Genomic DNA, 25,804 nt, shown 5'->3' with positions numbered 1-25,804 from the left:
ACTTTTGTGGAATGAGTAGGAAGATGACAGAGAGGTTCACATGTGATTTTCATTAAATTCTGGTGTGGATGCTAAAAATGTTTAATGCTAAACTGTAATTTCTCACTGGCAAATATACCATAGCCGGTGACGAAGAGACAGGAATATAGAGTTGTCATGCTTATAGAGCCTGACCAGGCAAACTAAGACATCACCACACCCTCTTTTTTTCATTTTTCTTCCCCCCTGGAACAAAAAGCACCTTGGTCTCAGAGCCTCAGCTCTTGTGTATCTTCCCCTGCACTGCACAGACCACAAATCTCAGACTCTTTTCACCAAGCTGGCCTATTTCTTGCCCATTACACGCTCTTACATCTTTCCATAAAAGTGACAATCCTCTGAAATATCACAAACACCTTTGAAGGGATGCCATCTCCAGAGTAGATTAAATGGCAGCCGAGGCTCCAAATGAGGTGCTTAAGCAGCATGAGCCGCTGCCGCCTATTGGCAAAATAGCACCCCCTTCACTGGTTCCAAAGAGCTTCTTTACCTCCATTTGTTCAAACGGCGTTGCCATTTGGCCGTCTCCATGGCAACGCCTCAACACAGGCCCGTTAACCGCGTGGCAATAATGAAGCACAGTGGCAGCTTTACTGACTGATTCACCATTAATCTTAATGTGCGTCTGGCAGCTTCTCTTGGCTGCACAACAAATCACTGAGAGGGTGAGAGGAAGTTACACTCATGCTCTCTTATCGCTTTCTCATTCGGAGCACTCTCTGGGTTTCTCTGCGACGCTTTGTGTGTGTGTGGAAATTCATAAAAATGATGACATGTTGATAAGAGGAACGGCTTGAGCGATGAGGAAACAGCTGATGTGGGGAGTGGTTTAAAATCCTATCAGCAAGCCGTGTGAGCCTACCTGTCGTCTGTGTCTTTACAGCAGCAAAGAAAGCACGGGGGACACAAATCTCAACCTCACACGTCTCTTAAATTAAACCTGCACATGAGCAAAAATGACAAAGAAAGATTTCTTTACTCCAAAGTTTGAAATATGATCATGGCCCCCTGCTTTCACTTGCCCCCGTCTTTGAAATCCTGAGTCCATTGGGGGATCTCTGTCCCACATAACTTACGCTTGCAGTCCAGGCTGCAGAATCATGACACAAGGTTCACACACCTAACCTCCATTCATCTAACACTGCAGTCAGTTATGTAAGGCAAGATCAAAGAGGAGGTTGACTCAGCACACTCAAAATTTGTATCTTAAAAACAAATTACATAGAAAAGGGTCAATTCAAGCATGAAAGTCAGCAGTCGAATCTGGCTTCACAAACCAGGAGAAAGAGGGAGAAGAAAGAATTATGTTCCAGTCCATTTAGTTAAAGATGGGTCCTCTCCTCCCTGCACTGTCCCACTCCTCCTCACACTTATTATCAGGTTTCCAAGGCGACACAGTATGAAACCAATCACAGCTACTTTTCTGACACTCCAAAAACATTACCGCTGTCCATAAAAGTGAAGAAGTAGCACAGAAGAAGAAAAAAAAAATAGGCAGATATCATCTACGGACTCCAAACCCAGCCAACACAACTCAATCCCTTTTGACAGGTTTACTTTGACACGTTTCAGTGCCTCCCATTGTAACTTTAAGTGGATGGTGAGTCATCATGCGAGACACAGGTGAGTGAAGAGCTTCTCTCTTTATTTAACCAAACACTGTGGCCACACGAGGAAAAAGGATTCACACGTCACAATCCCTTGTTCCTCTAACCATAAATCAGAGGTAAACAACAGATCTCGAGAGCCTTCACTGTCGAGCCCCTTAACGCTCTGGACAGAAACGCTGGAGTGCTTTTACTTTGAAACGGGTACAAGAAGTGTTGCAAATATGTATGTTTGTGACATCTTCGACAAAAAAACATTGCACACAGATAATAAATTATCTTTCATTATAGTTTTAATAATATATAGTTTGTTGAATTTATATCACAACTCCAAATGTTTGCAACACTTCCTGTTCCAATTTCAAAATAAAAAGCACTCCAGCATTTCTGTTAACTGAATCCATTTATTTGTTGAAAAAAGGGTTTTATTGTGAAATATTTGAAGGGAGCAGAAGTTGCATGGCTTCATGATGTATAGTACTGTTATGTATTTGAGTATATAGTACTTCTATTATACAAGGAAATACAGTAGTTATATCTTTGGCCATTTTCAAGGCAAACACTATAGTGAATACTGAGTTGAACTTAGAGGCTAAATATTGGGTATTGAACAGATGCTGAATAGTTTGTTTTGAACAGATATTATTGTGAATATTGTAAATTCAATAGATAAAGTTGCATAACTGTCCTTCTGTATGTATATGTTTGCTCATACATTGACCCTGTTGTAACAGAAATTGCAAAAATAATAAAAATTAATTGTAATTTGTGAGTTTGATAATGATTTAATATCTTCATTTGAGAAAATTGCCAAAAATGATCTGGTTCCGGTTTTGCTTCTTTGTGAATTTGTGAAAGTAATATTTTTTGCAAGTGAAAAAAAAAAAATAAAAAATTGTATTTGGATGACGTCTCAGTAAAAATATACTGATCATCTTTCACCATCTTCTAATGAGCCAACAATAAAAACTACTCATCAGATTTGCTTGATGCTGAAAATAACAATAACTGATGAGGAAAGTTGGCTGTGATGAGTTTCCTGCTGCTTAAATGTGAAAAACAAAACTGCTTGAATGAGAATTAAGTGGGTAATTAAAGACAGCTCCAGTCCAACAAGGAGCAATCAAGCAAAGCAAGAAGAAGTTAGTGACTGTGCCAAAACCCCCTTTACAGCTTCAGCCATATTCACATGAGGACTACAACTGAAAGTTATTTAGTTGATTAACTGTGTAGGACTGCTACTAAAAAGTGTCCATAATTTCATTTGCAGTTTTTCATATAGCAAGGTGACGTCTCATTGTCAACCCTCTCATCTGCCAAACTGAAACCACAATTTGACTCAAAACAATTCTCAGACTAATTTTCTGTCGACTGATTAATCGATTAATCAACTAAATGTACTACTCCGGACTTTTAGAGACGCTTAAACTGAGAAGTTCGTAAACACTGCTTTCCCCATTTTAGCTTCAAAACACCGGGGCTGCGTCTGGACAGGAGGAAACTGAGATGTTTGTAAACAATGACGTAGACACCCACAACTGCTTGCCGATTAGGTCTTTTCAATCACAACGTAGCCTTTGCTGATTCGTCAGCTTCCTATCCCATGGCACTCCTCCAGAATAAAACAACTGGCATTAGCCTTGGCTTAAAGCGTGAACGCAACATGGATAATCAATTTCAAATTTTGTTGACCTTGCTGTATTTGCTAACAATAGTTGTACAATTAAATTCTGTATTTTACAATGATTAAACTGTTAACATGTGTAGGAGACAAGCTGTCATTCGAGCAATACACAACAATTCCTGTGTCCACAGGAAAACACTCATGTGGGCAAAGATTGTTTTTTCGGAGTTTAATATAGTATTATGGATATAGCCTAAGAGCCCAAGGTGACGACCTTTCTATCAAACTGTACACCTGTGGTTTTTACCTTTCACATCATTCATCCTAAACAGATCTAGAGACTTGTAGTCTTTAGAAAGTGTTAATCACTGAATGTAAACATTTGACCAGATGGAGTGTGGAAGAGCGGGCCAGCGTTAGTTTCACTAGATCCTCTTGAGCAGTTTAAAAAAAAGAAACTGCACAGTAGCCCTCTCTCTGATCTATTACACTCAGGCTGTGTTTCAGAAGAAAAACACTAAGCAGCATTTGAAGAGCCAACAGACATGGAATGACTGTGGCTGGCAATTTGTCATCCTGTAAAAACTCTCTTGGTGCTGTATTGTAATTCATGCCACCAGTTTCAAAATGAACCGAAAACATTTTACTCTTCTGATAATACCAAAAGAGATATCTAACTTTGTGTTTTTGCTCCATTGCTGCGTTGTAAAGCTGTGTGCATCACTATGTGTTGCGTGCTCACTCGCTTTATCATGCTACTGCGTGCTTGCACTATGGTCCATCACATTTTCACCATGCACGCAGTTAGATCTCAGTTTCAGCTGCAGTTAATGCAGTTCTCTCTCTCTCTTTCTCATGCGAAAGCTTATCTTTCACTCTAGTCTGTGTACCCGTTACATGTGAGAGTGACATAAGTGGGCATGCACGTCCACCCCAGTTACTGCCATAGATTGAATTAAGGACTGAGGATGCAAATCCTACAGTCCCATATAGAACTTTTTTTTTTTTTTACAATGTATTTCATAAAGAGAAATGGATTCTGGACAATGGCCTGCAGCTGATCAAGCAATATATATATATATATATATATATATATATATATATATATATATATATATATATATATATATATATATCACCCCTTTTGAAGGCCTTTGCTATTCTTCCCGGTTTCTGTTTTACAAGATCACGATCGTAACGTTACAAACAATGGGAAAAATATTCCTTCTCTTCATTTTCAAATAATTTTGCACATGACATTGCAGAGCACGGCAGGACCAGGGAACAAAGAAGAGCGATATACAGATGGTTTGGTGTTCCTCTGCTTAGACTTACATCAAACCTCTAAAGGTTTGAACCCTGAAGTAACCGATTCTCTCATCAGTTCCAACATGCAGCATGTTGCACAGAACATCTCCATCTCTTTCTATTGATAAGAAACTAATGATGGAGGTAAAGAGAAAAGCAATGGTTCACTTTAACAAACAGCTACAGAACAGATACTTTCTATACAAACAAGGAATTGTGTGAGGTTCATAATATACTGTAGAGAGTGAAACATGAATCTTACTTTCTGGCCATCAATCAAGAAATGAAGCACAACATCGATCGGCCGTGAAAATAAAAAGAGCCACTTCATCCCTGGACACATTGGAAAGCTTCAGATCGAATGTGACTGCAGGTCGTCCAGTCCGTCTGCATGAACGTGAACATGTGGCCACAAAGTGAGACGATCCCCCCCCAGACTTAGCCCAGACACAAACACCAACTGACACATTGGTCCTATTTCCGATCACTAGAAGAAACACCCTGTGAGAATCTGCCACGTTCATTAGTGAGTGTACAGCAGAGAGGAGTCAGCGAATCAAGAAGTATCACCCGTTGTTATTATCAGGCACAAAATCAGGAATCAACACGGGACTGATGCCAAGTACCAGTCTTCATGTTTGCTGAAGCGGCCATGGTTCAGGAGGCTAAGAGCTTTCCAGCACAAGTCCCATTCAGACGGTCATCCACTGAGCAGAGGGTTGGCGGTTCGATCCCTGGCTCTTCCAGTCCACATGCCTAAGTGTCCTAGGGTAAGATACTGAACCCCAAATTGCTCCCGACTGTGCTGACAGTGTATGAATAGTGTGTGATAGAAAAAGGCGCTGAATGAATGGGTGAATGTGACTTGTACTGTAAAGTGCTTTGAGTGGTCGTGAAGACTGGAATAGCTCTATAGAAATACAGTCCATTTACCATGTTGTTGCAGCTTCTATTGAATGGGTGCATGTGCAGCGTGTGGGTTGGATGAAAAGCAATGATTAAGCTAACCTTGACTTTTTAATTGTGAATTTTTATTTATGTGAATTTCCACCACAAGTGAGTTCTACCCGTCACTGCTCCACCTCTACACCTAACACCCTCACACCTAGCAGCTCTTACACACAAGGTTTATCCGTCTCACGTCCAAAGGCAACATCACATGTGATCACTTGTCTGGCAGGGTTTCAAACCGACGTGCTGTGGAGTGACATTTAGCACAAAAAGCTAAATGCTCCCAAAAGACACCAGCGCAACATTTTGCACCATTAAACATGATTTCCAGTCCTGCCATTATGTCATCCGAGAACTCCAGAGGAAAGGACCCCCATGAGTTATGCCCTACTTCACTCCCTCGATAACCCCTACTTCACTATGTCCTGACTTCTATGTAGACGTATATATCGTGAGCTCATTGACAAAAGAATTAAACCCTTTCAGACACGACGTAATTACATCATTATCGCAAGGTTATGACGTACAATGTATTTGGAATGTTAATTTTATTTTCAAAATTAACACTTTCAGGATAAACGCATGTTGACTGTCCATATTTACATATAGAAATAAACTTGTTTGTTGCAGTTTGTGCCATGATGCGCTGCTGCCCTCTCTCCCCTCTGCCACGAGTGCAATGCATGATGGTATATAGTGCCCGGTTAGTGACCATCGGCTGTACACTACTTTTCACGATGCATATTGTGGAAACAATGTGTACTATATAGGGTATAAACATTTTCAAACGGCACTACAAAATTGCGAACTCTTGGGATCCCTCGCTGGATTCACCACAGGTGAGTGGGGGGGTTGATGATGCTTCTAACTAAAAAAATAAAAAATATATATCCTGGTGAAAAAAGCGGTGTCACACACATATAAGACACAGACAAAATGTGCCAAGAGAGTTTGTGGTGATAAGAGCCGATGACGGTGTCGGGGTGCTGTAAAGGAAATCACCTGATCCACGCAGCAGAGTTATTAAGACATCACTTCCTGTCTCTGCCTGCTGCACCACCTCTCGCCCGAATAATAATTGTGTTGCAGTTGTGAACGCGTCTGTGAAGAAAAACCTCCCGCTGTGTTGTGCATGTGTGGAAGGCAGACTACAGGTAGACCCCGTAGCCGATTCCAGCGATTTTACCTGGGGGTCATGTCTGAAAATGGCTCAAGAAGTGGGACTATCCCTAAAGTGATCGGGGAGCGATTTCAGCCACAGCCATGGATTCTTTGATTTGCCACTAAAAACCAATAACACCCTGCACCGCTGTTCTCTTCACAGAACCATACATCCACTGCCTTCCCTGCAATATGCACATGTGGGAAATTCAACTTTTTTTTTTTTTACTGCCACCCTGAAAAATATCAGTCAACCACACAGCGACTGCATGGCTGGATGAGGGGCCCACGAGCACTGTGGATGCTTTCTGATAAGGGTCTCCTCTCACAACATAGGAAAACAAGCTGCCACAGAAGACAGCACGGTGCACGCCTGCAGAAATACTCAGGGGGGGGGGGTGGTTTACCTCTTTTTGGTTTAGGGAAGCTTTCGTGCAGGTGAAAAACCACCTTCTCCACAAAGTGCTGGATGTTGCTCTGCTCTGGTCCTCGGACAAACACCATCCAGTCGTGGGTGAAGCCTTCCACTGTGGGTTTCTTTCGGACTTGGGCACGGTGACCGAGTTCTAGTTTCACCTGAACAGCACCCTGAGGGGGGGGGGGAAACAGGAGGTTGGATTTATTGCTTTATCGCTCATTTTCATCATCATTGACAGAAAAAAATAATAAATCCTTATGTGGATTTGATTTTGCTTCTTTTTTTTTTTTTATTTCATCCATCGCAACCCAGTGCGTATCCGTGACCCCCGCGTTGAGAAGTCCGTTGATAAAAGTGCAGATTTAACGCCACAACCTGACTCGCAGCCCTTGCACGGGAACTCTTGAATTTAAAACATCCACGCGTGAAGCAGAACACGTTTCCACGCACTTTAAACCCCTGGGGGAAAAATTGCGTCAACTTTGCAGAATATTCAAAAAAAAGGTAATGTCACGAGAATAGCAAAGAAAAAAAAACAAAAAAAACAATGTAGAAAGTTGACATCTTATCCGATTCATATAATAATGCGTGGATAGTGTGCAACGCCGCGCCGAATGGAACTGTGGAGTGCAAACCATTCATATTAACAATTTACGCACGAGCGAAAACTCAGTTGTTTTTTTTTGCAGACAAATAAAAGAGAATTATTCAAATGGGAAGTTTTTTCTGGAAAGGGAATTCCGACTTGCACGGCTCGGTCTGGATCGGCGGCACGTATCGGCTCTTGCTAGCTGCGTGGAGAAATCCTCGTTACGGACTAAAGAGCCACCGACTCCTCCGGTGTGACACGGCAGCGAAACGTCCGAAAAACACGGTCCCGTTAGAGGCCGACGCGCCGGCAGAGCGCGGTACTCACCGAGCTGGCCATCCTGGAGGCCGCGCGTTACTGTTCTTTCATGGAGACCGAGTGCGAAACCGGGAGCGGAGGTGAGGACAGCGTCTCTGTGACGGCGGACATGGTCTCTCCTCCTGGACCCAAGTCGCTCTACACTTTCACGGGCTCGCCGGCTGTCAGCAAGCCCGCCGCGAGCTGAAGACGTTCCGCTGCGGACTTTCAAAATAAATCTCCCGCGGTGAAGATGTTCCGTGTGGAAGCCAAAACCTAGTTAAAGGGATAGTTCACCGAAAAATAAAAAAATCCCCTCATTATCTACTCACCACTATGCCGATGGAGGGGGTTGAAGTGTTTGAGGGTAAACAGTGTTGCAGCCAAATCGAATACAATTGTAGTAAATGGTGACAACGTAAGAAAAACATAGAATGCCTCCATAATGCTCCTGTGGTGTCATCCAAGTGTCCATGAGCCCCGACATTCAAATTTGACACGAAACAAGGTCATTTACACCTTGTTTTTAGGCTAAATGTCCGTCGTGATCCTCCTCTGGAGCCGTGTTCAATCGTATTGGATTTGGCTGCAACACTGCTTACCACTGAAACTCCAAAAGGGTTTTGACGACCCACCACTCCATTATAATGAGTGCATTTTCATTTTTGGGTGAACTCTCCCTTTAAAGAATATAATGTTTGAGCAAGATTTTCATTATTCATAAATTTGTAACGACTTCCCATCATTTTAATTATTGTAGAGCCGTGGCCAGGATTTAAAAGATCACATTTGAATATTTCACATTTATATTTGCTGTGCTGATGATTTCATTGCCTTTACACTTTTATTCTCTCAGTTTTATTTATCATTATTTAGCAACTAAAATTCGCATGCAATGCTTGTTCATTGCTGCTATTTTCTAATTTTGTGTTTCACAATTTTTTCGGAGAAATGTAGATGACTCAATGATTTGGCACGTTACTTTTCTGCTTGTCTTCTGAGCTTTATGCTTTTATTTTGAACCAATTCAATCTACTTCCGTTACCTTTCCGGTGTAATTCTGCCACCTTCGCGGCTTTGAGGTGTAAAGCGCACGCGCAGCCTGGTGTGCCCGCCGGGGCCGTAGAATCAGCACGAGACAGGAAAGGTACCAATCACAGAACAGTGGACACACGGGCAACCAATCAGGTGACAGCAACTCTCTTCTGTTGCCTTCAGGTCCCGGAGGAAAACCGGCAAACGAAGCATGTGCGAGCAGTTTGAATGAGATGGTGAAACTTGGTTCTGCAGTCAAATGCCAGCATCCGCGTGCAGTTAACGGGACCAAAGTTACAACGACACATGATGTCGACTTGACTTTTAACGATTGAACTTGCCTATCTTGGTTTTATTCTGTAAATGTCCTCTTTTCCATTTTCCATTTTTTTTTTATTTGTCTTCCAATTTCATAGGCTATTTGTAGTGGTGACATTCCCAGTAAGTTGACCTTTAAAGCTGTTGGTTTACTTACATTGCTTACATTGATTATCAATATGAGGTGATGGGCATCTTGTGGAAATAAAAACAAAAAAGAATGGCTTTGATTTTTATAATTGTAATTCTGTTTAAATGAGCAGACTTACAACATTGAATGATTAACAGCAAATATATACACAATATGCCTACTCACATATACAACACCATTATTGGTTATACCTCTATCATTACAATTATCATCACTGCTCTGTCAGACTTTTTCTTCCATAGAATACTTTAAACATTGATACACCTCTCCACTTATGTTAGACACTCATGGATGTTGTAAATATTGGTAGTTTGTTGATGTTCTCAGTTACACGTGGCATCTATTGCACCTCTGTCCACCTGCGAGAGGGATCCCTCACATGTGTCTCTCTCTGAGGTTTCTTTGGGGCTTTTGTCCAGTTCAAATTTTATTTTGGTAGTTTTTCCTCACTCTTGTTGAGGGACATTTCACCTTGTTAAGCCCTAATGATAGGATATATATATATATATAATAATAATAATGGGCTTGTGTCCTCTAAACACTTATTATTTTATATTATTCATACTCTGATGTATTATATTATTTCTGCACATTTTTGGTATATTATAACCCAGATATCAGTCTCAATGTCATAACAATTAAATTTGAATACAGGCAATCACTGACTTCCACAGGGTCCTATAGTCAATAATGAAGGATTTATTAACCCACTGCTGTATTGCAGCAGTGCTGACTGGAATAAGTTTAGGAGCATTAGTGAACAATAGATTGGGAAACTTGATATAAATGTGAATGTATGTGTGCAAATGAGTATCAATACTCATCTGCACCTTTGTAGTTCGCATTGTTTTTTATCCTTGTGTAGTTTGAGATTCTATTGTTTTATTTCCTTGTATTTATTTGCAGCTTTTAATTAATCATTAGATTCTAGTGTTCTATTTCACTGCTTCTATACCTGGACCTCAGTACTTAGCTTTGTTCCCTCTCATGTGCCTCATGTTTTGGAACGACACTAAATCTTCTCGAATCTTGAATCTCTAATCTAGAGTCTTGAATCTTGTCAAGCTGTTCTAGAGGCTGCAAAACAGTCCATGCAGACCATGGGAGGTAAGCACAACAAAAAAAAGAAGATTGTACCTTGGTGGACAAAGGAATGTGATGAGGCTATTAAATCAAGAAATAAAGCTTTTAAAGCACCACAAAAGAATCACAGTTTTCAGAAGCTAAATATGTAGATATATAAAAAAAAGCTGCAAGCGAATGTAAGGAGGATTATAAAAAAATACAAAGAAGGAATTTTGGTATTCAGTTGGTATATAGGGAGATACAAATTAATTGGGAGTATGATAAAAAAGAATGAACGAGATTAAACGAGAATTGGGGTTTCCAGTTTTACATTATAGTGAAAGATGAGGAGAAAGCAGAGATGTTGGCAAAACATTAGTGAAGGGGGGGAAAGAGGAAGAGAAGAGGAGGATGAGAAGAGGAGGATGAAGATTTATGACAGCCAGAGGAAGATACTGCTGATCTGTTAAACAAGCGGTGCTGTAAATGTCTGTATACGTTAACGTGCTATCAAAAACGTCATTACTGGTTTTGTATTTACATTTTATTGGCTAAACCAAGTGACACAGTGACGGGTACATTTTAGAGGAAACATCACGGTGCGCGACAGTTTTTTTTGGGTCCCTTTTGGCCCTCGGCGCTCGCCGTAGATCCACGCTGCTTCTCAGGAGGATGAGTGAGGTAACGTTTTTTTGGCAGCAACATGTTGAACTGTGATTAACATTGAAATGAGATGCTAATACACACAACACGCTGCTGTGTGGCTGCAGTCCACCTGTCTTTAATGTTACAAACGATCTGTTAGCATTAGCTCCTGTCAGTAACTCCTGATTGCTGTTATTAGCCGGTGAAGCTAACTTACTTTGCTAGCTCGCTTGCTTGTGTTTAATCGTTTTATACTTAATCATTATTCCTGGACGCGGAGAGTTTGGGTTCAACGCCTTTGTGCTGAAGTTCACGTGGGACTGACGTGGAATGAGCCGCACGCAGCCAGCATCAGGAGATCGACTAGCTCGCAGTAAATCCAGTTGAGATATCTGTCAATTTAACATTCGTTTACTCTTTAACAAGATATCGTGGCACGCAAAACGCATTTGGGAGCAGGGTCGGACGGAGAAGAACGTATTCTTTAATTCGGCACGAATAGAATCCACCAGTCGGCTGGTTTGAGGGATAGAAATGACATAAATGATGCGGGAATGCAGCACAGTAGGCGGCTAAAGCAGCAGCAGCATCATGGTGCTGATGTGAGATCAGCTGGCTGGATCCGATACTGAGTCATGTAGCACATAACTCATTATACACTTTAATATACCCCAGCACAAAAGCTCTGGAGTAAGTGTGATTGTTTTAAGGCCACAGCACTTTATTTGGTCTTTTTGTTAAATGTTTGAAGTGTTTTTAACACTGCAATTGTCGGTTCCACAGAAGTGTGTGTGTGAAAACTTGCTGTGCATCTGTCTTTACTTGTCTGATTGTTCATGTTATTCACTTTCATGCACAATCAAGTGCTCACATGATGGTAAAAACATAACTTCTTTTCTTTTTAAGATAGATTCATTTTTGATATAAATTGCAAAGAAAGACCCATTTTCTCCCCTCCCAAGCTCACAAAGTGTCTATTACTGAAATAATGTCTAGTAATGTTAACATCAGACTAATAAGACTGTAAAAAATGGATTTATCATATGAAGTTCTCAAATTTTAAAAGCATAATTTACCGAAAAATACAAATCCACTCATTATCTACTCACCGCTATGCCGATGGACCGGTGGGTGAAGTGTTTGAGTCCACAGAACACTTTTGGAGTTTCAGGGGAAAACAGCGTTGCAGCCAAATCCAATACAACTTGAAATAACTGGTGACAGATTCTTCTGACATCCAAAAACATCAGCCTGGAGCCACGTTCACGTGCACACACAATCCACACAAGCTCGCGCCTCTATGCTCTTACCCAAGGGGCACGTGACGACATCAGTGATACTCAGCAGTAATTGCAGCTATGCAGCGATGCTACCGGAACTAGCGATGCACCCGCGCGCACCCCTTGGACGAGAGCTTGTGTGGTGCACGTGGCTCCAGAGGAGGATCACAGAGAACGTTTAGGCTAAAAACATGGTGTAAGTGACACTGTTTCGAGTCAAATTTGAATGTCGGGGCTTACGGACACTTGGATGAAACCACAGGAGCAGTATGGAGGCATTTTATGTTTTTCAATTGTATTGAATTTGGCTGCAACGCTTTTTACCCCTGAAACTCCCAAAATGTTCTGTGGACTCAAACACTTCACCTGCCCCTCCATCGGCATAGTGATGAGTAGATAATCATTTTTTTCGGTGAACTATCCCTTTAATCTGCAGATGGGCAGCCACACAGGAACCTTGCCTCCATGAAGTTCAGCCTCAAAGCCTCATGGGACTTTTCAGCAGTCAGAGTCGATTCCAAAAAGTGTTGCTGTTCATTCTAACCTCCCCTCCGTTAATGTAGAGTGGTGTAAGATAACATGAAACCACTTCCATGTCTTCGGCGAATATATCACCCTAACAGATAATTTGTGTTGTCAGATCACCACGTTAGTAGAAATATAAGTTTAACGTTTCTTCGTCTTCTGAGTCATGTTTAAAGCTACCAGACAGTCAGGAACAGTTCTCATTATCTCATAAGTCGTTTTTCAGACATGAAGAATTACGTCTTTCTCCGCAGTTTGCCTTTTCACACATGAACAACTCAGCGGTAGATTCTCTCTGAGATATTTGTTTTCTTATTTTTGCGTCGGTTGCGTGTAAGAAGCGTCATCACCCCCCACCCCCTGTTGCTGTTCATGTAACATTTTGTCCGAAGCTTTTTATTTTGAAATCTACGTTGGCGGGGCTGCATCCGCGAATTACACGGTTGTTGATGTTCCCATCGGATAAATGACTCTAACTACTAACAGATTGCTGTGGATCAGTTTTCCCTTGATTGATTAATTGACTAACTGACTTATTGCTTTGTGACTCACAGCCCCGATAAGATGCGTGTGATGGCGTGAAACCCAATCAATGAGCAGTTTTATTAAAAAACCTGCTGAGGCCCCTTTCTGTGCCGTACGTCAGCTGTCTGTGTCCCGTGCTGCTTCGATCTCAGGCCTCCCCAACGTGGCCCGGGAGTGAGAAATCCCACGTGCCCGTCCGGCATGTGCAGCAGCAGCAGTGTCACACAGTAAAGCCTCACTTGCTGTCATTTCTAAAGCACTGTTGGCTCAACACTGTTCCCGCATTGTCCTCCCTTGTATTGCTAGTGCAGAGCTGGCAGTACGCGGCAGCCTATATTGTTTTTGCTGTTAAGGTAAATGTGCCGCGGAAACCACTGGAACGGTCCGCCGTGTGGACTTCTGGAGGTTTAGCTGACCACAGGTAGCATTTGGATCAAAGACGAAGCCGTTTTTTTGCGAAATCACAGGGCGGCAGGCACAGCACAGCAAACAGTTGCTGAATCATTAGTTTCATCTTTGTCAAACTCCTCACTCTGTTAATTCGTTTTAAAGACTGTTTTAAGACTATAGAGAGCTCGATATATGGGGAGTGCAAGTTCTGTTTGTCCTGATCGACAGCCCCATCCTCCACTAACACCTGTAAATAAGCTCTGGATGAAGTTGAGAGTCAGTTGTGAGCGTCGCTGTGTGTGAGCAGCTGACTTACCTGTGCATGTGTCAGTGGGAGCTGCTGTCAAGTGAGAGCGAGCAGGGCGGCGGACAGGGAGGGAGGGCAGGCGGGCTTATCAGTTAGATAACAGCAGGGGGGTTTGGATTGGGTGTCTGTGTTTGGGGAGGGGGTGCTGCTGGTGGTGGGTCAGGCTACATGAGGCCCATACCCCCTGCCATGTTTATGCAATTGTTAGAACAATAGATCACACTTTCTTTGAGTCATGGAAGTTGAATAAAAAGGAGTAAAATATTCTCATTTTGGAATAAAAACTATTTTCTTTTCCAAATTTGCAGTGATATTTATCTACTGAAAACATTTTTTTGCTTCCCCCACAGTATCCCAGACTTTAAACAGCTTTTTAAAGTAATAATAATAATAATTGCTTTATCTATTGAGATTCTTTCAACACACAATATGAATAATAGAGTCTTGGGGCCCTGATGGCAAACGCTCTGCCCCATAGTTTTCAGTGTAGATTCTGGAAGTGACAGCAGACCCCTGCTCAGAGATCACAAGCTGCACAGAGGTAAATAAGGGAATAAAAGATCAGCGATGCAGCCTGGAGCCAGGTCATGACGAGCCTTAAAAGTAATCAATACAATTTTAAAATCAATCCTGAAACAAACAGGAAGCCAAGGTTAAAACGACGAAACGTCTGATGTGATCATATCTCTTGGTTCTGGTTAAAGGAAGAGCTGCTGAGTTTTGTACGGAGTGCAGTCGTTTCAGGGTTTTCTGATCAGGCCCAGGGAAAAGACTGTTTGCAGTAATATAGGCGTGAGGTAATATAAGCATGTATGATACTTTCTGCAAACTTAAAATGGATCTAATTTTCCTGAGATAGCAAAAACAAGATTGGACATCTTTCTTTGAATGAACAAAAGTCCCAAACCCGAATTATATTCAGTTTACAAAAACCTATATTTTGGCACATGGAGCCAGACATTGTATTGTTTTCTTAATACATGACTTGAATGACTTATCAGATATCAGTTATCATTTGTTGATTTACAGGGGCCCTGTGGAGTTTTCACCACTGTTGGCCCCATGATGCACACACACACACACACACACACACACACACACACACACACACACACACACACACACACACACACACACACACACTGCTATATACAAAAAGTTTCTGTCACTAAAATTGAAGTGACGATGCTTTGCCACAGAAAGTGCAGATAAGCCACTCAAAGCACTTTACAGTAAAGTTTTTGCCATTCCCCCATTCACACACACATACAGTGCATCTTCATGCAGCACTTTTGAAATCAGTATTTTCTGTGTGCCTTTGTTCTCCTCAGTTCACCTGCACAGACCTTTCAGCTACTTGTCAGGGAGGTTGTTTCAAGCGTCTTGGAGAACGTTTCACAGCTCTTCTGTGGATTTAGTCTGTCTCAAATTCTTCTGTCAGGGACTCCATGTTGCTGAGATGAGATCGTGACTCTGTGGGGGTCAGACCATCTGCTGTAGGACTCCTTGTTGTTCTTGTCTCTAAAGATAGTCCTTCAGGACTCTGGATGCATGTTTGGGCTCACTGTCCTGCCACAGGATGACCTTAGGACAGATCAGACGCCTGATTGGCCACCGATCTTCTCAACTCACACTTAGAAGAGGAAGCCAAAGAAAGGGTTGCTCACTAAAAGGTCTATTATCTATTCTAAATATCTATTTCTTTAAAGCTTGTGTTCAAAGTATGACACCTGAATTTGCTACACATTCCAAAAGTCACCTTTGATACCTTGCCTTTAGAAATATAAACACGTTTTTCAAAAAGTTCTGTATTTTAAGATAATAAATGACGTCCCTGTTGATACCCTCCAATGGTCAAAACTTCCCAATGCGTCCGAGCAGCTGTGGCGTGGAGCCCGCGGACAGCTGGCGCCTGCACACCACATTGTCAGGCCTAATGAGACAACCTGAGATGTGCCGGTCCGCCTGCTAGGTAACCTGTGAGTCAGAGAGCGAGGAGGTATACAGGTGACTTGTTAATAATTCAGAGCGAAATTATGTCACGGCTACGGGACGATAATGTCAGGCAGGGATCGTCTTCCAAAGGGTCGGGCTCTGAATACCTTCAAGCAATGCTCTCCCCCACACACACACACACACACACACACACACACACACACACACACACACACACACACACACACACACACAATGTGTGACCCATTAATGCCGTGAGGCAACAGGTGGCTGCATCACTGAGCTTTTGTTTGAAACGCTGACCTCAGCACAACTGATACGTGATATTCTTGAGGTAAACAAGCTCACCAAGCTGCCCCTTGGAAAATGTTCCTTCGTAGTATTGTCGGACATTGATTTATTGGGAGTTGAGAGAACAAAAGTATTAATACTAACACTGTTTACCCTTAGTGCGTTTTGTACGCTGACTCTAATTGGGTTTCTGTCTCTCAGGTGTGACTTGAAGACGCGATGGAGGGTCTGAAGACACGGTTGGATTTTCCCAGCCCCGTCGTACAAGCACAGGTAAGCTGCTGAGTCATGGACCCCGTACACCTGATATCAACATGTGTTTTTTTTTGTAATCCGATCACAAGTGGACAACAACAAGTACAGGTGTGAACACACTTGCAATCCGATCATGCCCGACCCCAGTCGGAGGTGGTCTGTGCCACGTGTCCACATTCTTTTTGCTGAGTGTGTGTGAACGAGAATGCGTCCTGGGCCACATATGAAGGACCTCCTGCTCAGCTGACCTCCTCCGACCCACTACAGTATCACTATGAACTGATCCTATTTTTACTCTTATCTGTGTCCATGAGACTGATTTGTTTGTGGCCATCGCTAAAATATAAACAGACCACAACATCATGACTGATACTTTTCATAAATTGGTGAAATCTCTCTTCCCAGCTGCACGAGATTCAGTCAGCCCCTCCTGACTCCTCTCTCTCTCTCTCTCTCTCTCTCTCTCTCTCTCTCTCTCTCTCTCTCTCTCTCTCTCTCTCTCTCATGCTGACACACAGACACAAACAAACACTGACATCGGACACATCTCCAAACTCAAACTGGGTCAAAACAACATAATTTGGTCTTAACTAGCACACATGACACGTGTTGATTTGCATGAAGTGAGATCCAATCACATGAAAGGAAACACATTCAGGATGCATTTTAGTGCCGGGTGTGAACGCATGTACTTTGTTAATACCTGGTCTTATCAGGGTCATGGTTGGAGTAGGCGATCACATGGGAGTGGGAAATGATTTCTTTAAATGGTACATGGATGATCAGTCAAAGCTGCAAGTCACAACCACCCATTCACACACTCATTCATTTGAAGCTCTTCTTCATGCCGTGCTTCCCCATCACACGTCACTCACACACACTGCTGGCACAGATGTCGGGGGGCAATTTAGGGCTCAGTGTCTTGTCCAAGGACACGGTGGCATGCGGACTGGAGGAGCCAGGAATCGAACCATTGACCCTCTGGTTTGTGGACGACCTGCTCTACCTCCTGACATACACACAGAAACTAACACTACTCTGTTGGTTTTGTCTTCTGCACAAATGTTTACACTAACCAGGCATATTCACTTTGACTCAGCTTGATTCTTTCAACACTTGCAAAACGATCTGGCTGTGAAATCCTGTCATGGTGATGTGTCTTTTCTGTTTTGCATTAAAAATCAATCGACAATTTTCCTTTGCGTATACTTGTTCCACTGTTTACCCCTGTTTTTAGTTGTTATTTTTGTCAGTAAATGTGAGACGTTTGTGTCTTTACAACTGGAAACAACAAAAAGGAATGGTCTGTCTCCAGGATAGACCCTCTCCAATTAGTGTTTACCATAGTAACCATGGACATGGCGCATATGTTACCCGTGTCTTAGGATGGGAAGAAGCCAACGCTCACAGTGCAGGTGCCCCTTCAGGGTCACACTGGAGAGGCAAGTCACTTAAATAACCTAAGGCCGTGTTTATAATTTGCTACCTCATAAAATGTTTACACCTGTAGTAACTTTTATGAAAGTTCAATGAGGATTAAATAGGCGCTGCAAGCAGGAGGACCTTCAGAAGTGGGCAGTATAAAACAGTGTTAGCTTGCTGAGGATCTCTGGCCCTTGTTCAGACCTGATATTAACATCTGTCCCGATAGATCCCATCACACGCAGACAGCTTCATGTCTGTCGGATCAGACGTGGGTTAGGGTTATTCACACCAGTACTTAGAACTGCCTACTTGTGATCAGCATGGAGCATCAAACCAGATCTGAACAGGGTCTAAGCTCCTCTAAATGCTTCTTCTATGAATTCTCTTCCATCATGAGCTAAGCAGCTCACAGGTTTCTTTCACAGTAAGCGTCTCCCTACCGTATACGCAGGCAAAGGTGCTGTGAGTAATCGCAGCCCCTGTGACGACTAAACCGCGCGTTTGCTCCAAAAACGTCTAACTGTACATTTTGGGCGTCGTTTTGTTTTCCAGGCGGTGAGAAATCTTGTTGCTGCTGTGCTGAAGGAGAAAGGGCAAAATGGGCAAATCACACAGTCGTCCCCTCAGGTGAGTTACTCATCGAAATGATGTTTGGAGGTGGTGAACAGACGGGAGTGAATCTTGTGAGGATTTCATTGGATTTTTTTGTTTTCTATATATATATCAGCTTGTGGAAGTAGGACAGAATGTGTTGAAGCAAGTGTAAAGTAATTGTTAATGCAAAGTAGATCTATTAAGTATCATAGGCAACCAAATAAATACCCACAACTGTTGCGCAGCCTACAGTGTGGTGCCTTTAAGCTAAGCCTTGTATTTAGACCTTGGTTGACTGTGTTGTTGTGTGGATCAGGGCCCAGCGCTGGAGGCTCTGTGGCAGCAGTGCTGCAGTGACGGTGCTCTGGTGCGTTCGTCCTGCTGTGATGCCGTGGTGCTGCTGGTGGACCAGGGCCACGCAGACCTGCACTACATCCTCAACTGTGTCCTCAACCTCCTGCCCTCTGCCAGGTACACGAAACACGCCCACACCTGGTCTCACACATCGTCACATCATCCTTCCCAAAGAGGAAATTCCCATTAATGCTCCGGCAATACTGGGTTCATCAATACTAGTGATGATATATCTACCTACTGATTCAACAAACGTCTGTCTGTGTGTCTGTATGTGGAACACGCATCTCGCGAACTGTTCATCTAATCACCTTCACACTCGGCACATGTATTTTTAATTGCCCAAGATAGTGCACTGCCTTGATGGGTGCAGATCCTCTTCATGGCAACAACATTCACAGAATGACTTCCTGTTTGGCAAGTTTTCTTCAAAGTAAAAGCCCAACATTATTATTTATTTTTTTTTTAGGGTTAGGGTTATACTATTATTGGGGAGATTGAGATTTTAGTTTTTTTTTATTTTTATTTTTTTAACATTAGACAAAGTTTCTCTGTGCTAGCTTTCCATTCTTTGTGCTAAGCTGGACTAACCATGTCCTAACTTCAGCTCTTAGACTTCTCTCAGCTTTCTCCAGAGAACAAAGAAAAAACATTACTGTTCTTCTCAAATTGTTCCTCTTTGATTTGATAACCTTCTTCTGTGTCGTGTTTTTGTACTTGAACTGTTAACAGAAATGTCCAGGGGCTCATAAAGGTCATCGGACAGCTGCTACAGACGCAAGCAGACCAGAGAGACCGAGAATCCCACTTCGCCTGTCCTTACTCCATCAGGTCTGTCGCTGTCATATGATTTTGTATTGATTTTCTGTGTAGCATGTTAAACTGTGCACACACATGGGGTAGCTAACCTCAACCCATTAATAACACACACACACACACACACACACACGCACACACACAACCCATTCATGCCTAACCTTAACAATTCACATCTTACCCCTGACATTAACCACGACCTTAGAAATTAAGTTTTTCCTCATTAGGACCAGGCTTTGGTCCCCGTGAGGTCTGCTGGTTCTGACAAGGTCAGTGCATGTGCTGGAAAAGGTCCTAAAAAGTTGACAAAAACAAGCACACACAGTATGATTCCAGTTTCTGTGCTGCAACGTAGAAAAACATATCCATTTTTAATAGTCATGTTTTTTGGCTTCATGTATTTTAAGGTAGACAAGTTCAGACAAAGGTTAGCTCATTCAAGCCAAACCAGTTCGCTGTGAAATCCCCTGAAGACCAAAGCTTGGAGATTGCATGCTTCCATATTTTACGCTAAGCTCGGCTGACTATGTCTGTTAAGTTTTGCACTTGGAGGACATGAGCTTGATAAATTGTTGTTGATCACTCTCAGGAAGCAAATATGCCAATTTCTTAAAATATTACTGAAGAATCAGACGGTGGAACAAACATGAGGTGTGCTCACACACTTTAATGTGTGAATGAAGGATAATTGGTGCCATTTAGTTGTTTTTTAATTATTTGGTTTAGATAATCTGCCTTAACTGTTGGCTTGTTAACCCTGCCTGATTGTTTGACTTGCCCTGTCCGAATTATTCACCAATTCCAATAACCACATTTCAGCTGTTTGGTGAAACAGTATTAGTTGATGCCTTTGTTACTGTTGGGGTTTTCAGTGCAAAAGAGAACAGGTGAAACTTGGCAATACAGATAGATACTATACAGAGTAGATGGATATCCTCGGTCCTGATAAAGTGCCGCTCTGTGCTCCTGCTGAAGCCTGGACGCAGCCGCCTCCTCCTCCTCCTCCTCCTCCTCCTCCTCCTCCTCCTCCAGCCTTATATCTGCACCTCTGCCAAGATCCTGGGGCCTCCTTAATCAGTTACAGCGGGTGATAAAAAGACTGAGCTGCTTTGTCTGTTTTCTTTTTCTTTTCCCCCCCATGTTTCCCTTCCTCCCTCCTTCTACATGTTTTCTTTCCTCTACCTCTGACACCCTCTCCTCCCTCTCTCTGTTTGATCCCTCTTAACCTCTCTTTCTCCACAGCTCTATCCCTTCTTTCTTTTGCTCCTTCCTTCCCATTGTCCTTTTCTTTCTCATTCTGTCTTCATCGCTGTCTCTGCTGTCTGCGTCTGTCTGGCGGTCTCTACCTCCCTGGTGGGAAGATGAATGTGTTGAGGGCAGCAGGGTGGCGCCGTTGGCCTGGCAGTCTGGCCCACCATTGGTTGTTGGACCTGGCACTGCTGGGTAACTGTAAATGCTGCGGGATTAATGGAGGATGCACACTGGTGCCCATTGTTGACCGTCTGCTTGCCGCTGCCCTGTGCAATCTGCCACCGAGACTCTGAGCCACTTCAGCGCCCAGCAGGATCAGGGAAGGTTCAGGGCTCAGTCCGCCACACCAGCTCATTTCTCATGTGATGTTGATCTAGCTGTAGTCGTGAAGTTGTCCCTTATTGTCCCCTGCAGGCTTTCCCAGATACTCTGTGTCCCTGGCCTGCCTGCTCGAGTACAGTAACAAGGTCATTCGCACATTTGAAATGAAATAAAGTTCCCAGTTGCTATGCTGATAAAGCATTCGTTCTTTGGAACCTTTGACAGAAGGTACCAGGTATTTTGGTTGGTTTATAACAAGCCTGGGTAAATAGCTTGAGCCACAATATCACTCGCAGCTAAACAGACAAAGAAGAGGTCACACACAGAAACTCGACTTATAATAGACAATCCTTTGTCTCCACTCCATTGTTACCTGACTAGGCTGAGAAATGCCTTTTATCAATATTTCTATGCAGTATATCAGCTGATATTGGTATTCTTTCTTGACCTAAACATTTTTGTTAAGGCTACAGTCAGAAACCAGGTCAGATCTTGCTCTGAGTCGGACATCTGCAGCCGAGAAACACAAACATTGTTTGAAAGATGCTCTGGTCTTTGCCAGTCTGGAACGCCACCCTCTCATACTGTATATACATTGGGTGAGAGTGAGCTGCTTTTTGAAAATATTAAAGGTCCAGTGTGTAAGATTTAGGGGAAAGGGATCTATTGGCAGAAATGTATTATATACAAAATCCTAGTGAAGTTTTTACTAGTGTGTAATCATCTAAATTGTATGAATTGTTGTTAACCTACATGGCATTTAGCTGACGCTTTTATCCAAAGCGACTTAACCCTAGAATGAACCCTTTATATTTAAATACTTTATATTTACATCAGGAGTGTGTCCTCTCTACGGAGGCCGCCATGTTTTTTTTTACAGTTTTCTAAACTGGACAAACTAAAAACCTTTTGAGTTTTTATGACAACTGACACTACTACAGGTTCTCTTTCATGTTTGGAACGGGAGGGGTATTCATCTGCAACATGCAACTTCACAGCTAGATGTCACTAAATTCTACACACTGAACCTTTAACAAATCAAGGCTGAGAAATGTAATTTTATTTGGTAATCAGCCTTAGTCAACAGAAAAGTTGGGCTTTAAAAAGACATGCTTATGCTTTTCATTTAGGTCTTAAATTTCTGATGATTCAAAGAATAAAAAGATTAGAAACTAGATTTAAAAACTAGAAGAGTGTTAATAGTAATATTTTAATTGTCTTTGCCTGCTGTCATGCTTACAGATAATGAATCAGGTCTGTTGTCCAACCCCAACTTCACCTCAGAGATCGGTGTAACCTGCAGACATCCACAGGAAGCTGGGCGTTTCAATAGATTCTACCTGGCTCATTTGTCTGCCAGCACTTTTATTCAGCTGTGAACTTGGAGTTGAACCAAAAGGAGGGAGGTCTCTGTCTTCACTTCCTGCCTCCTCCTTTGTGTGGCGGCTGAAAAGTAGTGAACGGTGTGAGAGGCTGATGGATGGGAGCTGTATTGAAGCCGAAGGTTTGAGGCGGCCACGGGGAACCTGAGGAGGCGGGGGGGTAGAGATGGTCAGACAGATAACACCATATATTCATGTGGTGTTATCTGGGAAGACAGGAATTCAGCTCTTACTGCAGGCTGCCACAGGCACAGACGTGCTCAGTCACTGAACTTCCCTCCCAGACCTAAACATGTGATGATTGATGGACCACACTGGTTAAGTGGAGCTGATGGTGGTGTCCACCCCCCAACACGCTGAACCTCTTAGGTAACCTCTGGCCTGTCTGTGAGCTGGATTCTTAACAATACGCTCACACTTCACCTTGGATTTGACCCCAGTGTTTTGTCTGGACTTAATGGGTTTGCATATATGCAAGAATAATGGAGGCTATCGGTCATACTCACAGGAAAGCTAGAGACTGAAAGCCTGGGACGGGTGGGACCGAGGATTTGAATTTCTATTTTTAAGTTTCTATTTAATTGTCAAAGAAACCAAACTTCCCTTTGCAGTTATTTTGTTCTTGTTATTAAGTTGACTGAAATGTTATGTGTAAATATCCAAATGAGGCACTATCTCAATAGATGCACTGTTTCGAATCAATGTCCTCAACAGACATCTAAACATTGGTGTTGGAGTCAATGTTTTTTTTTGTTATTTTTTTTTAAAGAAAGGGTTTAAATATGTTTGTTTATCATTCCATAAATCCCAGGGGAAAAAAAAATCTATTTTGTTCATGTTTTTAGAACTAACATGTTTTATAAATCAGCCTGTGAGTTACATATGAAAAAAAAAAAACTTGTGATAGGTATTGAATTTGAAAAGCTACAAATGAAAAAACACAATATGTTTCCATAGTTTCCACAGCACAATAATGTACCTCTCATAAATACATAATACTAAATCTTAGGCAAATCAAATTTCTGCAAATGGTTTTCCATGTTATGTTGTCTTTAATTGAAAACATGTCTGTTTAGGAAACAAAATATTTGGAAGATACTAAGTACTAAGCAGCATATTAAGGAAAATGTAATTTGTTAAAGGGCTAAGAGATGCTAACCACAGACAAGCCATTCAAGACGAGGGGGGTTTTAATCAAGAAGTGTTATGGTAATAGTTTTCCATGATATGACCATTACCAGAAATCCGTAGACTATTTTCACACAATGGCGTCACACTATCAAATATATTGTTTCAACTTGAAAAATGGTCCCATGTTTTGGTATTTTGTCTTTTCAGCTGCTGGTCAGTTCTAGACATAATAAATGAGAAGTTTGTCACATGCTCTGTGTTTATATGAACCTGGACCACAGCTGTACACTATTCTCATTTCAGCTTTCCACCCTGAGCATGAATGGCTGCTGGGAATATGGTTTATGGTCCCTAGAGGATGAAACCTGTTGTTTTATTGTTGTCAGGTCAAAATGTTCCCAAATAAAATCTATTCTAAATCTGCTATATTATAATGTCTCTAAAGGGTCAAGGTCCCCAGAAAATGCAACCTAATAACCAAATTACTTCAACACTTGTTTATTACAATGTTAACATTCGTGAAACGTTTTTGACATTTAGCATTAATGCTCCCCTGAACATGAATGGTAGTAACTTTAGTGATCACTTAACTTTTTACATGACACAATCTGGTCACATGCACGAGAATGAAATCAAACCTGGGACACTGGATCTGTCTGTGGTGTGAATATGGTCTTTGCTGTGTCCTCTTGTTTTACAGGAACAGCCCTCACCCGTACATCACAGCCCTGGAGAACCGAGTGGACTGCTGGCCAGTGCTGCTGCTGGAGATGGATGATTTCATTCAGCAGGCTGCTGACAGGTCAGTCACAACAGAGGCCTCGAGTCTCCCACTCCTTCAGTGCATTGCATATTTCAGAGTATCCATCCCAAATAACTCATCACACCACTGGTAGCTTTTATTGTGCATTAATGACAAATACATACAGATACGACCCACAGCACGTACAGTATGGAACATAGTATATTTCTTCAGTTAAAAGGTGGCTGTCCGATAATGGTTGGGGGGGGCCACGTGGTCAACATTAACAAATACAGGCTGGGAAAGACGAGGGTGGCTGGTGAAATTTCCTCTTAAAACCGACTTACACAGTTTTTACGAAGATTCTAACATTCACCAATGTTTTCTTATCTGAGATTTGTTCCACGCACACTGAAGATTGTTGTATAATAAGATTTAAATTACTAAAATATCTTATTATTTTTATCTTAAAAAAGGACAGACCAAGTCTCAGTGCACATTTAAATTGGAAATTTTGAAGAGGAGAACACACACACAGAGAATATTTGGTCTTTACTGCAAAAGACACATTTCTACCACTAAATTCAACAGTATAATCAGGCTATTTTCAACACTACATACTGATGGTGGCACAGTGGTGATGTTTAATTCCTTCATTCTGATGCACTTTGCTTTGTCGTCTCACTGTGGTGGCATATTGTACATCTGGAATGGTTTCACAATAAAAGCCCTGTGAAACTAAGGGATTCTGTGCTCTGAAATGATCAGAAACGGTTACAGGAAGGGTTCTGTTTGTGTTAACAACGTAATGGGCAAATGGGAGCAGATCAAAAACAGACCCTCCAACTACAATATGACCAATTATATTCATCAAACCGAGGCCCGTTGAGGTATAAAAGACCTAGGTCACTGTTTGAGGATATAGAACACCTCCTATTTTTCACAAGGTTTAATGAAAGGAGCATCTGCATTTGCAAGCTTTCAGTCAAAGACCCCCTCTGAGGCATGACCAGGTAATGAGTGAATGTAGCAGCACTCATTTGAAGGTGTC

General features: G+C 42.2%; 2 protein-coding genes across 3 annotated transcripts in view; one reads left to right on the top strand and one right to left on the bottom strand.

Moving 5' to 3' along the window:
* mllt3 (MLLT3 super elongation complex subunit) overlaps positions 1 to 8,198 on the bottom strand; it is a 47,818-nt gene extending 39,620 nt beyond the window's left edge. Inside the window, exons 1-2 of one of the 2 annotated variants that reach the window (XM_035148227.2) lie at positions 8,025 to 8,198; positions 7,098 to 7,278 (exon numbers count right to left, since the gene is read on the bottom strand). In XM_035148227.2, the coding sequence (XP_035004118.1) occupies positions 7,098 to 7,278; positions 8,025 to 8,036 (193 nt within the window). In that variant the 5' untranslated portion in view covers positions 8,037 to 8,198. The remainder of the gene's footprint in view (positions 1 to 7,097; positions 7,279 to 8,024) is intronic. The other variant, XM_035148226.2, reaches the window with a different exon arrangement.
* Positions 8,199 to 11,175: 2,977 nt separating this feature from the next.
* Positions 11,176 to 25,804, top strand: part of focad (focadhesin) — a 45,053-nt gene continuing 30,424 nt past the window's right edge. Inside the window, exons 1-6 of the mRNA XM_035148184.2 lie at positions 11,176 to 11,244; positions 16,684 to 16,755; positions 18,715 to 18,789; positions 19,073 to 19,227; positions 19,843 to 19,941; positions 24,712 to 24,813. Of these exons, the coding sequence (XP_035004075.2) occupies positions 16,702 to 16,755; positions 18,715 to 18,789; positions 19,073 to 19,227; positions 19,843 to 19,941; positions 24,712 to 24,813 (485 nt within the window). The 5' untranslated portion in view covers positions 11,176 to 11,244; positions 16,684 to 16,701. The remainder of the gene's footprint in view (positions 11,245 to 16,683; positions 16,756 to 18,714; positions 18,790 to 19,072; positions 19,228 to 19,842; positions 19,942 to 24,711; positions 24,814 to 25,804) is intronic.

This window comes from Hippoglossus stenolepis, chromosome 23 (assembly GCF_022539355.2).
Source record: "Hippoglossus stenolepis isolate QCI-W04-F060 chromosome 23, HSTE1.2, whole genome shotgun sequence".
NCBI lineage: Eukaryota > Metazoa > Chordata > Actinopteri > Pleuronectiformes > Pleuronectidae > Hippoglossus > Hippoglossus stenolepis.
The sequence above is the reverse complement of the archived record's forward strand: the minus strand, read 5'-3'. Positions and strand labels throughout refer to the sequence as shown.